Genomic DNA, 13,440 nt, shown 5'->3' with positions numbered 1-13,440 from the left:
TGACGAGTCTTCAGTCTATCTCAAACTCGAGCCCAATATAGAGTCAATTATAAACAACTTTAATTGAATCCAACTTTGTCAGATCTGGTACAAACGTTTCAGAAAATTGATCCGAGCCAGTTATAACTGTATTTTCATTTACAGACAGTTTCTATATGAACATAATACAGAAATTCAGTTTTTTGGAGGTAAAGAAATTAACTCCACTGTTTGAAACTAATCAAGTATCCGTGAATCACAAATAGTTCCACATAGAAGCCAGATCGACAGGTAAAAATTTTTCCCTTTAAACAAAAGTCCAGGGGCGCAACTTCGTGAGTGAGTAATTTTACTTCTGGATCGCCATAAAAACATTTCGACCACTTACCACTCGCATGGTCATCATCATATAACGTGTCGTCCATTGTATGAAATATTAAAAAGTTGTGGATTTCGATACAATTACAAAAACATATACCTGTAGTTTATATCAAAATAGGTTTTAGTTCACGGATAATTAACACTTCTATAATATTTTGTTAATCAGTGTGGTCTAAGCGTTGTTATATGGATCAAGACATAATCCACTCAAAAAGCTGTGTCTCTGGATATATTTCCCTGTAGTAGTGACATCTACGAGTACATCAGTATTTTATTTCATACAGTGACCAACTTCTAAGTATGTTTTTTGTTTGTTTCCAAAACTCACCAAACTGTTCCAACATGGGAGGAAGAGTGGAGAATCCTTTAAACATCTCACCTTGAATCGATGATTACTGAATTTACTGGGGTTGTTCAATGTTTTCTTATAGCAAAGCCACGTCAGGCTATCTGCTGAGCCCACCGAAGTGAATCGAACCCCTGATTGTAACGTTGTAAATCCGTAGACATACCGCTGTACTAGCGGATGGCAGGTTGTTCAATACTGGAAATGAATTTCAGAGGATACAAACCACCACTGGAAAACATAAGTTCCTCAACTCCGTTGAAATTGTTTCAATTATATTGTTGTTTTTCGAATGGGTTAGCAGAACGTGCTTCTGGTTCAATAAAAACGAAACAAGGTAATCGTTTTTCGACTTCGAAATTAGCCACAGGTATAAACGAAGCTTCCGAGTGATGGCGCGAGAAAACGAAACTAGATGAGCAACTACCAAAACGAATGAGAATTATAAAAGGAAATTCTACCTCAAATGAATCTGTTTGACATCTATAAGTAAAATACCCGAATCTCAATTCATTATTTCTCCCTCTTGGTTAATAGACGTTTTCTTGAATACTTATAAATTGATTTGTTGTTATTGTCTTGATATAAACACTGTTTTATCCCAAGTTACTTAGTTCACTCATTTAGGAAACACAGCGACCCGGCATGGCCAGGTAGGTTAAGACGTTCGACTCGTAATCTAAGGATCGCAGGTTCGAATCCCCCGTCGCTCCAAACATGCTCGCCCTTTCAGCCGTGTGGGCGTTATAATGTGATGATCAATCCCACTATTCGTTGGTAAAAGAGTAGCCCAAGAGTTGGAGGTGAGTGGTGATGACTAGCTGCCTTCCCTCTAGTCTTTCACTGCTAAATTAGGGACGGCTAGCGCAGATAGCCCTTGTGTAGCTTTGCGCGAAATTCAAAAACAAAACGAAGGAAACACAGCAACTTGTATCGTAACAATGGAATGTGGAAACAGTTATTTACGCTAATAGACAACACTTTATAACTTACAGCGTAAGTTAAAAAACAAAAATGGTGTTTGATTTTAATAGCTGTAATACCATTGAAGAATTAACAATTGGATGAAATAAATGAGGTATACACGTAGTCACTTCATGAGCGTGCCATACAAAACTGGTGAAAAATGCTAATACTTTGTACACCGGATAACGTTATCCAATCGGTAAAACAGGCACACTTTGCACACCGGATAGCGTTATCAAACCGGTAAAACAGGCACACCTTGCACACCGGATAACGTTATCAAACCGGTAAAACAGGCACACCTTGCACACCGGATAACGTTATCAAACCGGTAAAACAGGCACACCTTGTACATTGGATAACGCTATCAAACCGGTAAAACAGGCACACCTTGCGCACCGGATAACGTTATCAAATCGGTAAAACAGGTACACCTTGCACACTGGATAACGTTATCAAACCGGTAAAACAGGCACACCTTGTACATTGGATAACGCTATCAAACCGGTAAAACAAGCACACCTTGTACACCGGATAACGTTATCAAACCGGTAAAACAAGCACACCTTGTACACCGGATAACGTTATCCAATCGGTAAAACAGGTACACCTTGCACACCGGATAGCGTTATCAAACCGGTATAACAGGCACACCTTGCACACTGGATAACGTTATCAAACCGGTAAAACAGGCGCACCTTGTACACTGGATAACGTTATCAAACCGGTAAAACAAGCACACCTTGTACACTGGATAACGTTATCAAACCAGTAAAACAGGCACACCTTGTACACTGGATAGCATTATCAAATGATTCAAATCAGCAAAACAGACACAAAATTGTACTACGTCTTGCGAATTTTAGGCGCTCGGACTTTTCATATGCGATTCATTTATTTATTTGGTTCGTAAACTTGAAGAAGCTTACCTTTGTTCAGTTTCTCAGACTTCGCCTTCACTAAATTAATGTTGGAATCCGAGATTTTCCGACTTCCCTTCTTCTCGATCTGTTTCCCGGGCGTTCCTGTAATTAGAAGCAACTTACTTAGAATCGAGATGCATTTAAACAATAGTTCATGGTTTAAAACACTCAAAACTATTGCATGAAGTGACAACGGAAGCGGACATTACCAACACGTATGCTAATATGTTTAGATTTTTCATCCTACCTAAAACACTGAAAGATGAAAAAAGTCGCTACTATGTAGAAAGATATAACTATGTTTGAAATACAATTAAATATTGACTGAAAAGAAAAATAATTAATTCGGAAGTAAAAAAAACCAACAGATAATCGGCTCGACAGTGAGATATTACACATTAAACTATACAGAAATACACATTACATAAAAATGCATCATTACACATTAAACTACGTGCAATGAATCTCTTAGTTTTATAGCAAATGTTATAGATATAGTACCACTGAATTTTAAGTTGGTTAGTATTTTCTTACCACATGTAAACAGTATTCGCCCACAATCTCGAACGAACATCAGTCGTAGGCTCAAACTAAAGTGTTTATTTTACGGTGTATATTTATATTCTAAATCGGTTTCTCACAAAGATAAGCGAAGTTAAATAACTGCCAACCTAAATTCAAGTGTTTCAAACGACCTGCCAATTGAAAATTCATAATAATAATAATAATAAACCACCAACAAGAACACTAGAAGTTCCTACTTAGAAACTAATATATCGATTCATGAAAAAGTAATTTTTTACTTTCGTAAATAAATATTTTATAATATAAAATCTTACAGTTCTCGTGTTCAGTTTAGAACATTTTGTTGCTTGAGTATCTTCACCCATGCAGAAATTTAATTTGCCCTGTTGTAAACATCATGCATGTTGCTCCAGATCCACAGTTATCGGTAGATTCAACTACACTATGAGTGTGTAAATATACTAACACGTACTTCGTACAGTCGTTCGTTACCTATGCTTTGATTTACGCATTTCACGGAACTGTTACTATGAATTTTAAAGTACAATGGAAGAAACGGATTAGAGAATACATTGTAAGAAGCGACATCTAACTCCCCACACCTTCATTACAATTGGTATATAAATATATATTTGTTGTTTGCGGTGTAATACAGTTGGCCAACAAATAAAAATCTCATTTACCTTCGACCATCCCTCGTATATTATCTGTCTACACCAGTCATCTGACCACAGCAATTTTTCCTCGAAAGTCGTACAACAAATAATAGGAGGAGTAGAAATAACTCAACTACTAATAAATTTAGCACTGCTGAAGAACCTCTTTGTGCTTCCTACATATTTTTCGGTCAATCCGCAATCTGTATTTTAAATAACAACTCAGCCAGTATTCCTCGTCTTTTTATTTTTTACATATCTTCATGTCTCTGCAACGTTTTACGAGCTGTTAAACTTTTACTAGTTTATTATTAGTCCTAACACAATAAATTGCACATAATATTTTAAATACCCAATGAAATCAATCCGTTAGCGATCTCCTATGCTGCGGTTTTTGGCAAATAGAATACTTTGTTTTGACAAAAATCATGACTTAAAAATTAATATTCATTACAATTCGCTTGCATAATCTGATCCATGTAATAACGTATACAGTGCCAAGACCATAACATCGGTTGTAACCCAGCCGACTTCACGAGTGCTGGTAATGTTCGAAAGGTCTCGTTGGCACTGGATAAGGCAGATGTACTTTGGTTGACATATTGTACAATATTTGGTTTGGTTTGTTTTGAATTTCGCGCAAAGCTTCACGACGTCTATCTACGCTTGTCCCTAATTTAGCAGTATAAGACTAGAGGGATGGTAGCTAATCATCACCACCCACTGCCAACTCGTCGTGGGCTACTCTTTTTTACCAACGGATAGTGGGATTGATCGTACATTATAACGCCCCCCACGGCTGGTGTGAGTAGGATTCGAACCCACAACCCTCAGATTACGAGTCGAGTGCCGCAACCAACTTGCCATGCCGGGCTAGCTTTTATATTGTACAATATACTTTTGCTTTCATTAATGGGTTTCTTAGAGTGGCTTACTCGTATGAAAATACTAACCATTTCCTACACTTTGGAAACAGTTTATTAATTCAACTAACTTCTGTTAATGTTATTTACCTTGGTGATATGTTGATCTGTAACATACGATATGGTGTTCTGAGTTACTTTAGTGAATCATACAAATTCGTAGTTTGCTGAACCAAAGATTGCAAGATCAACTTAATTCCACTATATATTTTATTCAAGCACGCCAAGGAGGATTTTCTATGAATTTTTATATTATTAATTATAAAAGCTTATTCCCTTTGTTTGTTTGTTTGTTCTTGAATTTCGCACAAAGCTACATGAGAACTATCTGCGCTATTCCCTTTGCCACTCTGTCGAGAACGCTCTAACGCTTGCTTCTTTTTTGGTAATGTTCCACAATGTACATTTTCGCTTAACAACAAAACTATCACCTCACTGTTTTTAAGGCAACTATAGTGTTTGTGTTGAATGCTCGATATTCATGATTAATTGTTTTTTTTATTATTATTTTTTATATAACTTCGGTCATATAACAGCAAAATGGTTTGATTCGGAAATTTTATGGCACTGAGCTGCAGCCAAAAACAAAATAACTTTACAAAATAGTGATTCAGCTACGCCTAATATTACATTTCTGCATTAAATTAAATTACGAAATAGGCCTACTATTACTAACGTTATATAGTCAGTGTTTAAACGGTTTCAAGTGGTTAATAAATGTTCTTTTGGTATTTCAACATGTTACCTCTTGGCCTTAAAAATAAAGAAAATAAACGTGTTTTTTTTTTACAACTAAATATCTTTTATCCTTTGTACAGTCGAAAGAGTTGAAAAATAGTTTCCATGTTTAAAATGGTGAGTAAATAATTTCTACTTTGCTACTTCAACCTATATATCTATATGGTCTTATGTCACAAAGAGAACACGTTTATTATTACCAAATATTTTTTTAAATTTTTTATACAGTCGAAAGAGTTGAAAATGTGTCAAAATGCCAACACTATCTTTTCTACTTCCTGAACTATAATAGTGAAAAAGGCTTAAGAATACTATTTGAATCTCTTTCACAAGTAAACTTGTACTTTTGTTCACGATACCATTTAATTTTTCTGAATAATTAATTAGAATGTAGTGATTAAACAACTTTGAGACTGATTAAATAAATGAAGAACAGATGCATTTTGAAGGTATAGACTAGTTCGTTTTAGTTAAATTCCATAATTTTCGTCATTTTTGAGGGGCTTTTATACTTTTAAGCATCTGGAATCTTCAACAAAAACACTTCTTAGCTTAAACATTACAACACTGAAATATAAATGAAAATTCATATGAGATATTTATACATATAAACCTCTAAAATGGGCATTTTCTATAAGGTGTTTCTCTTTTATACTTGAAAAACAGCACAATTTTAAAATTACTTTAATGTGTGTGTGTATGTATAAATATATAAACTAATTTCAGTGTATCAGATTAAAGCTGTAAAAATTATAAAACAACTTGTATATGGGTTATAAATTCCAAATAAAAAGTTCAATATTAAAACAAGTTATGAGAAACATTCATATTAATACACACATATTGGGAACGTAACTGTTTACGTTGAACTATACGGTAGATCTTCCAGCCTATTAATATTTAATTCATCAATAACCTTAAACTTACGACCTCAAAAGTTCACAATCCTGTACAAATCACCCGTAGAGTATTTATAATTACATTAATATGTTCCTGTACCAATACTTTGATGTCTGGTGTCTCCTCGAGTGGGTAACATACGGCGATGCGATACCTTGCGTAAAAGTGTGTTGACGTACATTACGCGAAAGAAAAATGGAAGTTCATCTGGCTAATTTCCTGTGAAATGATGACGACTTTACTTAAAACAACGGACTCCTTATGTTTGCCAAGATAAAAATATTTGCCACAACATTTACCAAAAACTATTTTAACAGCCATTCGTTTCCAAATCAACCACAACATACTCTCTTCAAATAAACTTTTCTTCGCGGCTAAACGAATGATTCGTTCCGCTCTTTAATCTCAACTGAGTGATTTACGTGAAGGTTGTATCTTAAAACCATCAAGATGTTACCTAAAGGGTGAAGGACGTAATGAATCTTGTAATTTTGACTAATGTCTATTCAAGGATACATTGTTTGGAAATACGAGTAATCAGTGAAGAGATGTTAGTGAAGTATATAACTGAGTTGTGGTTGAGTAGTTTTGGAAGAGAAAACTCGATCGTATACAACTGATCAGAAAACTACTGACGTTTATTATCAAATGAATAAATTTCTATTAAATGTTAACAGTAAATTAGGCCTACAGTAGTTTCGTTGGAAATTTAGTTTGTGAACTTAGGCTTACAATTTGTGTCGAAGTGAACGTAACCTGTAGCAAACGTGGTTTAACAAAATTCGTTATCGTTCCAAATAATCCAAAAGGGCCGACCAAACACACACACATATATATATTTAATTACACTACTGTGTGCTCATAGACACAGAAATTTTGTTGTTAATATGTTATCTTTATTTGATCATAAACATGTCCGTATAAGGCCTATTTATAATGCGAAAAATGTATGTATTGCGTAAATGAGACGAGTTGCCTTTCAGCTTAAACAAACTTATACACGCCCACTATTATGATGTCTATCTTTACATTTCATTAGAAAGGAAGTGTTACGAGTACAAATATCTATACGGGCATTGTGAGTACTAAGAATAAATTTTTGCTTTGAAGATGACAACGTACTCCAAGTTTCAAAGACGATAATCAAATATTTAACACAAAGTGGTTTTTCAGCTCAAAGGATTTTACTAAAAAATACGTATTTATTAAACGAACTTTGAAAGGCTTGTTTGTTTGTTTGTTTGTTTGTTTTGGAATTTCGCACAAAGCTACTCTAGGACTATCTGTGCTAGCTGTCCCTAATTTAGCAGTGTAAGACTAGAGGGAAGGCAGCTAGTCATCACCACCCACCGCCAACTCTTGGGATACTCTCAATCCAACGAATAGTTGGATTGACCGTAACATTATAACGTCCCCACGGCTGAAAGGGCGAACATGTTTGGCGCGACCCTCAGATTACGAGTCGCACGCCTTAACACGCTTGGACATGCCGGGCCCTTTGAAAGGCAAATATCATAAACGTTGAACTTTCTTTACTCTTGTGTTACCGTAAATTAGGTCAAATATGTGAGTGAGTAATTACGATAGCCACGAAAACGGACGTATGTATATTTATGGCAAAACTATTGCTGTCGTTCCTAAATTTGACTACTGATCAGCGTTTTCTTATAGCAAAGCCACATAGGCTATCTGCTGAGCCCACCGAGGGGAATCGAACCCCTGATTTTAGCGTTGTAAATCCGTAGACATACCGCTGTACTAGCGGGGGGCCACTACTGATCAGAGGAAAAGGAAGCAGCCACCATCCGTAATAAAGGAACTGACTTTCGCTCTTACAACGCATCTACAATTCAAGGTAAGGGAAATATTTTGTGGCTACGTCCCTGTTCGAAATTAGCTCACCAGGTACGACATTCAGAGCTCCACCAGACAGACAACTAACACCATGAAACTACTAAGAAGTAACTCACATACTAACACGTAGTAGAGTGTAACAGTTTGATTTCGTTGTTTGTTGTCAAACACAAAGCTACAAAATGGGCTATCTGTGCTATGTCAGGTATCAAAACCCGATTTTTCAGTGCCACCAGCCTGCTGTCTTAACAAGGCGCATCATCACCGAGTTGTATAATAAATTTGTGTTTTTGGGGTTTTTTTCACATATCCTATTTTTCTTGAAAGTTTGGGCAAAATAACATAGTGTTTCAGTTATCTGCCATTTTTTTTCAGTTTCGATTTTATCAGTTTACTACAGTGAATATTTATCTCATCTTACTGATCACTGACCCTGACCTTTTAACAAAAACACAAAATCATAGGCTCACCCACACGCTGACGAAAAACAATTGCTGCGATCCCGTGAAGGACGAAGAAAAGAAGACAAAACACGCAGTTGAAGAGAATGCGACAGCAATCGTTACTATGGTTACCATTACATACGTCCATAATTACAACATATAAAAAGCGCGAACCAACTGTGGAATTCTATATACCGTCTTAAGGCTGATACAGACGAACAAAATACGTATATGTAACAATTCTGGAAACGCAATTATTTTAATTGTATAAACTGAAAATGAGCGCCATAACATACATATCGTAAACTGAACAAACTAAAAATACGGCTTTTAATCCTACAATATATAAAACATTATTCATATTAAATATCACTTTGGAACGGTTATTTTATCAATTCCAATTTTTTTGTAAAAACACACTCACCAAAAAACGTTCTTACATTTTTAAGTGTAATATTCAAGGACTACAATATTATAAATTATACAATAAAATATAATTCGTTCTTCAAAATATTTCAGTTTGGAAACTTTTTTGTGACAACCTTTCCTTTAATGTTATACAAAAACTACCTTTAAAACGACTTAATATTACATTTTTAACTCCAATGTTAAAATACACACAAAGATGAGCATACTAATTCATGAAATTCGTGTATCTAACTACGTATACTTCAAGATAAACCAGCAGAAGGTATTACAAAGATTTCTTAATTAAAATGATTCCAAGTAGCTATGCAGCCTTGTATAAATAACAAATTATGAAACAAAAAATCAGATCACTAGTGCTTTACATTGTATTCAACCTCTCAAATTAACAAAATAAAAAATCCTCACCACTTAAAACTTGAGTATGCACATCTTCTGTTTTAGGCCAAAAAGTATCTAAAGTCTTTACTTGTAACTTGTGTGTGAAACTATGAATGATGAATGTATTGAAATGTTCATAGGACATTAATATATAGGCAAACATAAAAAAATATGGTGCTCTGTAATCTAGAGTTTAAAATTTCTACTTACAAAAATTTCTTGAAACGTTTTATATACTTACTCAAAATATAAACTTCTTAATTGAAATCTCAAAAAAATCCATCTATCAGAAAAATACTATTATATATATTTTTGTAAAACTTGTGTTTAAATATTTGTACACTGAAGAAAATGAAGTTTCATCAAAATTTATTCCAAGTGAAATTCAATTCTTTCTTTTGTTTTCACTACTGAAGACAGTGTAAGTGTACTCATCTTCTAGTTAAGCCTAAATGTCGAAGTTGAAGTGATGTATGCACAGTTTTAAAAACATTTCAACTCATTGCAATGGTTGTACCTTGAGGTGATCAAATATTTAGATATAGGAAAAAAAAACAGTGACTTAAGTAAGGTAGAAACCAAGGTTTGAAGGTCTTAAGAAACTGTATTATGATTACTAAAGTTGATAATGGTAATGAGACTGTTTTTAAATATAGTGGATTACACAAACAAAGTTGAACCTATTATAAGTAACATGGATAACTTTATAAAAATGAAGAACGATCCCACAGAAAACAAGGAAGCTAATCTTAGTAGATACTTTCAAGAGTTACAAAAAAGATGGTGTTACACTGAAAGATTGGAAGAAAAGTATCAAAACATCAGGCCAATGGACTTGCAGTGTGAGGTTTTATACAAACTCAAAGTTCACAAACAAAGGTGTCCAATTAGATCAATTGTTTCTAGTGCAGGCACCTATAATCAACCATTAGCATATTTTTTACAAACAGAATCAATATTCTCTTATGGATATTTTAAATCAAGAGGTATGCTGATAAGTTTTAGTGTTTAACAATGTCAAGTTGGTTAACATGTTTCTCCAGGTTTAACTGAAACACATCCCAACATAAAATTTACTGTTGAAAATCAACAGAATGATAGTCTAATTCTCAGATGTTCATGTCTTAAGTAACCAGTGCATATTTACCATGTATCATAAACCCACCTGAATAAATATAATCTGTATTACTTATACTGTAAAATAAAATGACATCAAATACAATGACAGTCTAGAAGAAACCTTACAAAAAATAGTCTCAAAGCACCAGAAAGGTTCAGAAAAACCTTAAGACTTTTAAATTGCAGAGATGAAAAGTTAGGGTTAATGGTATTAGTTTAAAACATTTGCTTTCTCATGACACCAAAATTTTATAATAATCAAGAACCACCTAATAATTCTAAATGATACTTAGAAAGAAAAAAAAAAAGTTTTATTTTCCTAAGAAACACCTCCAGACTTTTCAACTATCAGACATAATCCAGGAAAATGGCTGAATAGACATATTTTACTGAATTATATTTAGAGCAAGTCAATACAAATAATTTAAGCTAATTTTTATGTAATACACAACATTTAGTTTAAAACTAACTCATCTATATGTAGTGATTCTGTAAAACAAGTTAATTAATTATAAGCATCTTTCTTAAATACATTCATGCACACAGCAGATACATATAAAAGTGTATGTGTGTGTTAAATAACTTTTAAAAATTACACTTGATGTTACTTGGTAATTTTTAATGTAAACAATTTTTGTAATTTATAGTTTTCTTTTCTTTGTACAATAAACAGCTCGAGTCACACTTCTAAAATATACAAACATTTCTTGTGGTTTTAGTGGCTCTGCTGTCATTTTTCTCAACTCGCAACTTACATTTTCACACTACATGAAATAAGTAATTTCGCTTGTGATTCCTTCCAGTTCCAAGGAAAACAAGTCAGTAAAACGTGTTTATATTAACTACTTCATCAAGTCTTTTCTAAGGAAGCAGAAATCTACACAACCAACCTACACCAAGGATTCTAAAACTATCAATCATTTCTGTAGTACACACTAATGGTACAAAAAAGAACAAGTGAAGTGATACCTAATGTAAACCATCCATTGAAACAGTCATACCATATATGGATGAGATGCAATTTATCGATAATTGATGCAAATACATCTTACACCATAGCTGAATGTAAAATGTTTTCACTAAGACATGAGTTTAAATATACCACATATGTAAAATCCTTTTTGAAAGAAGTTCGTTAAACATGCTTTCCCATTCTATTTGCTACAATTCTACACTTTACAAACCAATTCATCTCAATTTTAATTCATCTTTCTTAAATACATCCACACAAACAGACATATATAGACACACACACGTTTAAACTGTTTTTAAAATTACACTGACCTATATACTTTTTGGTAGATTTAATTTTATATGGAAATTAAGGGTTACTGTAACCCCCCTATCAAGGCATTTCATTTCAACTTAATTACAACTAATATGTTTGACACCTTAGATATTCTGCATCATATGATTGTGTTTACTATAAAAACCATCATATGCCATATTATCAGATGGACTGTTCTGTAAGATTATTTATGTAGTGTGGTTTACACATTCATGCATTCTTAAAATCCATAACTCTCAGAAGAAAAATAAACGTTTGTTAAAGAGTAAGTGCTCGTCTAGGCTTAAACCAAACCATCTCACGCTACAACATACGATGGACATTCGCAATGTGCAGAACAACATAATTAAATGTAGACATTTCTAGGTTGTGTCGCAGATAAACAAAATTCAAGCAGTCAGGTAGTTAATGTCACTGTTCAGGGTTAGCTTCATTATCTTCAACCATTGATTTTCAGAAATGAATTTTTTTGGAAAAGCAAAAGAACTATTGAAAAGAATCTAACAGAGAGAAACATGGATTGGTTTACAGATTAATTATTATTATAAAATATGCATAAGAAGCAATCATCATAGGAATGAAATTAACACTAATATCTGAATAAACTATACTTACACGTAAGCCAATGGGAAGATTAGACTAAACAAATTTTTTTTTTAGGCTAACAGTACAAACAAGGTCTTACCAGAAATAAAATGACACCAAACAACTACCTTTTCTAACCAAATTACATGCTATACAACAAAATAATACACACTGAACTGCTCATACACGTTTTCTGATTCTCTCTGTCTTCTTCCCTTCCCCAGTTCTGAATGGCTCTTTCTTGTAAGTTTATACTAAGCATCTAAGCTGTGGTTGACTCTTAACACCAGTTTACTCACTAGTGTTTACTGGTGCCTTGATTTTGAACTTCATGGAAAAGGTTGTAACATATACATGTCATTCTGTTCTTCTCATTATTAAGGGTAATAAACAGATACACCTGGGGTTTTTTAATTGATGGGTTTGTTGCAATCTATTAATTACATTTAAGGTTATAAAATATGTCAATGATTTATCTTCTACTTTTCTATTGGGTAATTAAGTATATATTCTGTAAACTACATTACTGTTCACCTTGTAACTTTGAAAATTACGTGTTACATATACCTAGAAGGGGAAAAAGACATACACTAAAGCATCCACACAAATGAACAGTTGTTTCATTAAACAATACCATACTGTATTTCTTTCATAACTCATTGTGTTATTGTAACACTGATACTTTTGAAATTAACCAACCTTATCTTAATGAAAGAAGTAATCTTGTTTTTAGAGTGGTGTAACTATAATGCTCAAGTTAAGGACTATAATCAAATCTACACATACACGTTATAATCCTTCATGAATTGCAGCTGGCTCGTGTTATTAAGTTTCTTTGGTATCTGTTTTCATTTGGTTGTAACAGATGAACAGTCTGTAGGTGTAATCTAAGAAGGTAAATTAAAGAAAGGAGTTATTTTAACATACTTTTTAATGTTTGCTGCTCTTTTCTGAGATTACAGTCATTTTAAGTTTCTAAACTCATTTTCCTAAAAACATATTTCAAA

The 13,440-nt window shown here is 33.5% G+C and overlaps 1 protein-coding gene across 10 annotated transcripts in view; it reads right to left on the bottom strand.

Moving 5' to 3' along the window:
• The window catches only part of LOC143227850 (calmodulin-binding transcription activator 2-like), a 184,771-nt gene that overhangs the window by 158,558 nt on the left and 12,773 nt on the right, over positions 1 to 13,440 (bottom strand). For 5 of the 10 annotated variants that reach the window (XR_013015107.1, XM_076459175.1, XM_076459176.1 and 2 more), the window contains exon 2: positions 2,602 to 2,697. Coding sequence is in view for 4 of the 10 variants with exons in the window: in XM_076459175.1 (XP_076315290.1) it covers positions 2,602 to 2,697 (96 nt within the window). In the remaining 6 variants the exon portion in view is untranslated. Of the gene's footprint in view, positions 1 to 2,601; positions 2,698 to 3,434; positions 3,607 to 6,418; positions 6,557 to 13,440 lie in introns of those variants that run through there. The other 5 variants (XM_076459179.1, XM_076459185.1, XM_076459182.1 and 2 more) reach the window with 2 other exon arrangements.

Source organism: Tachypleus tridentatus, chromosome 10 (genome assembly GCF_004210375.1).
Source record: "Tachypleus tridentatus isolate NWPU-2018 chromosome 10, ASM421037v1, whole genome shotgun sequence".
Classification (NCBI taxonomy): Eukaryota; Metazoa; Arthropoda; class Merostomata; order Xiphosura; family Limulidae; genus Tachypleus; species Tachypleus tridentatus.
Note: the sequence above shows the minus strand (reverse complement) of the source record. Positions and strands in the feature narration are given on the sequence as shown.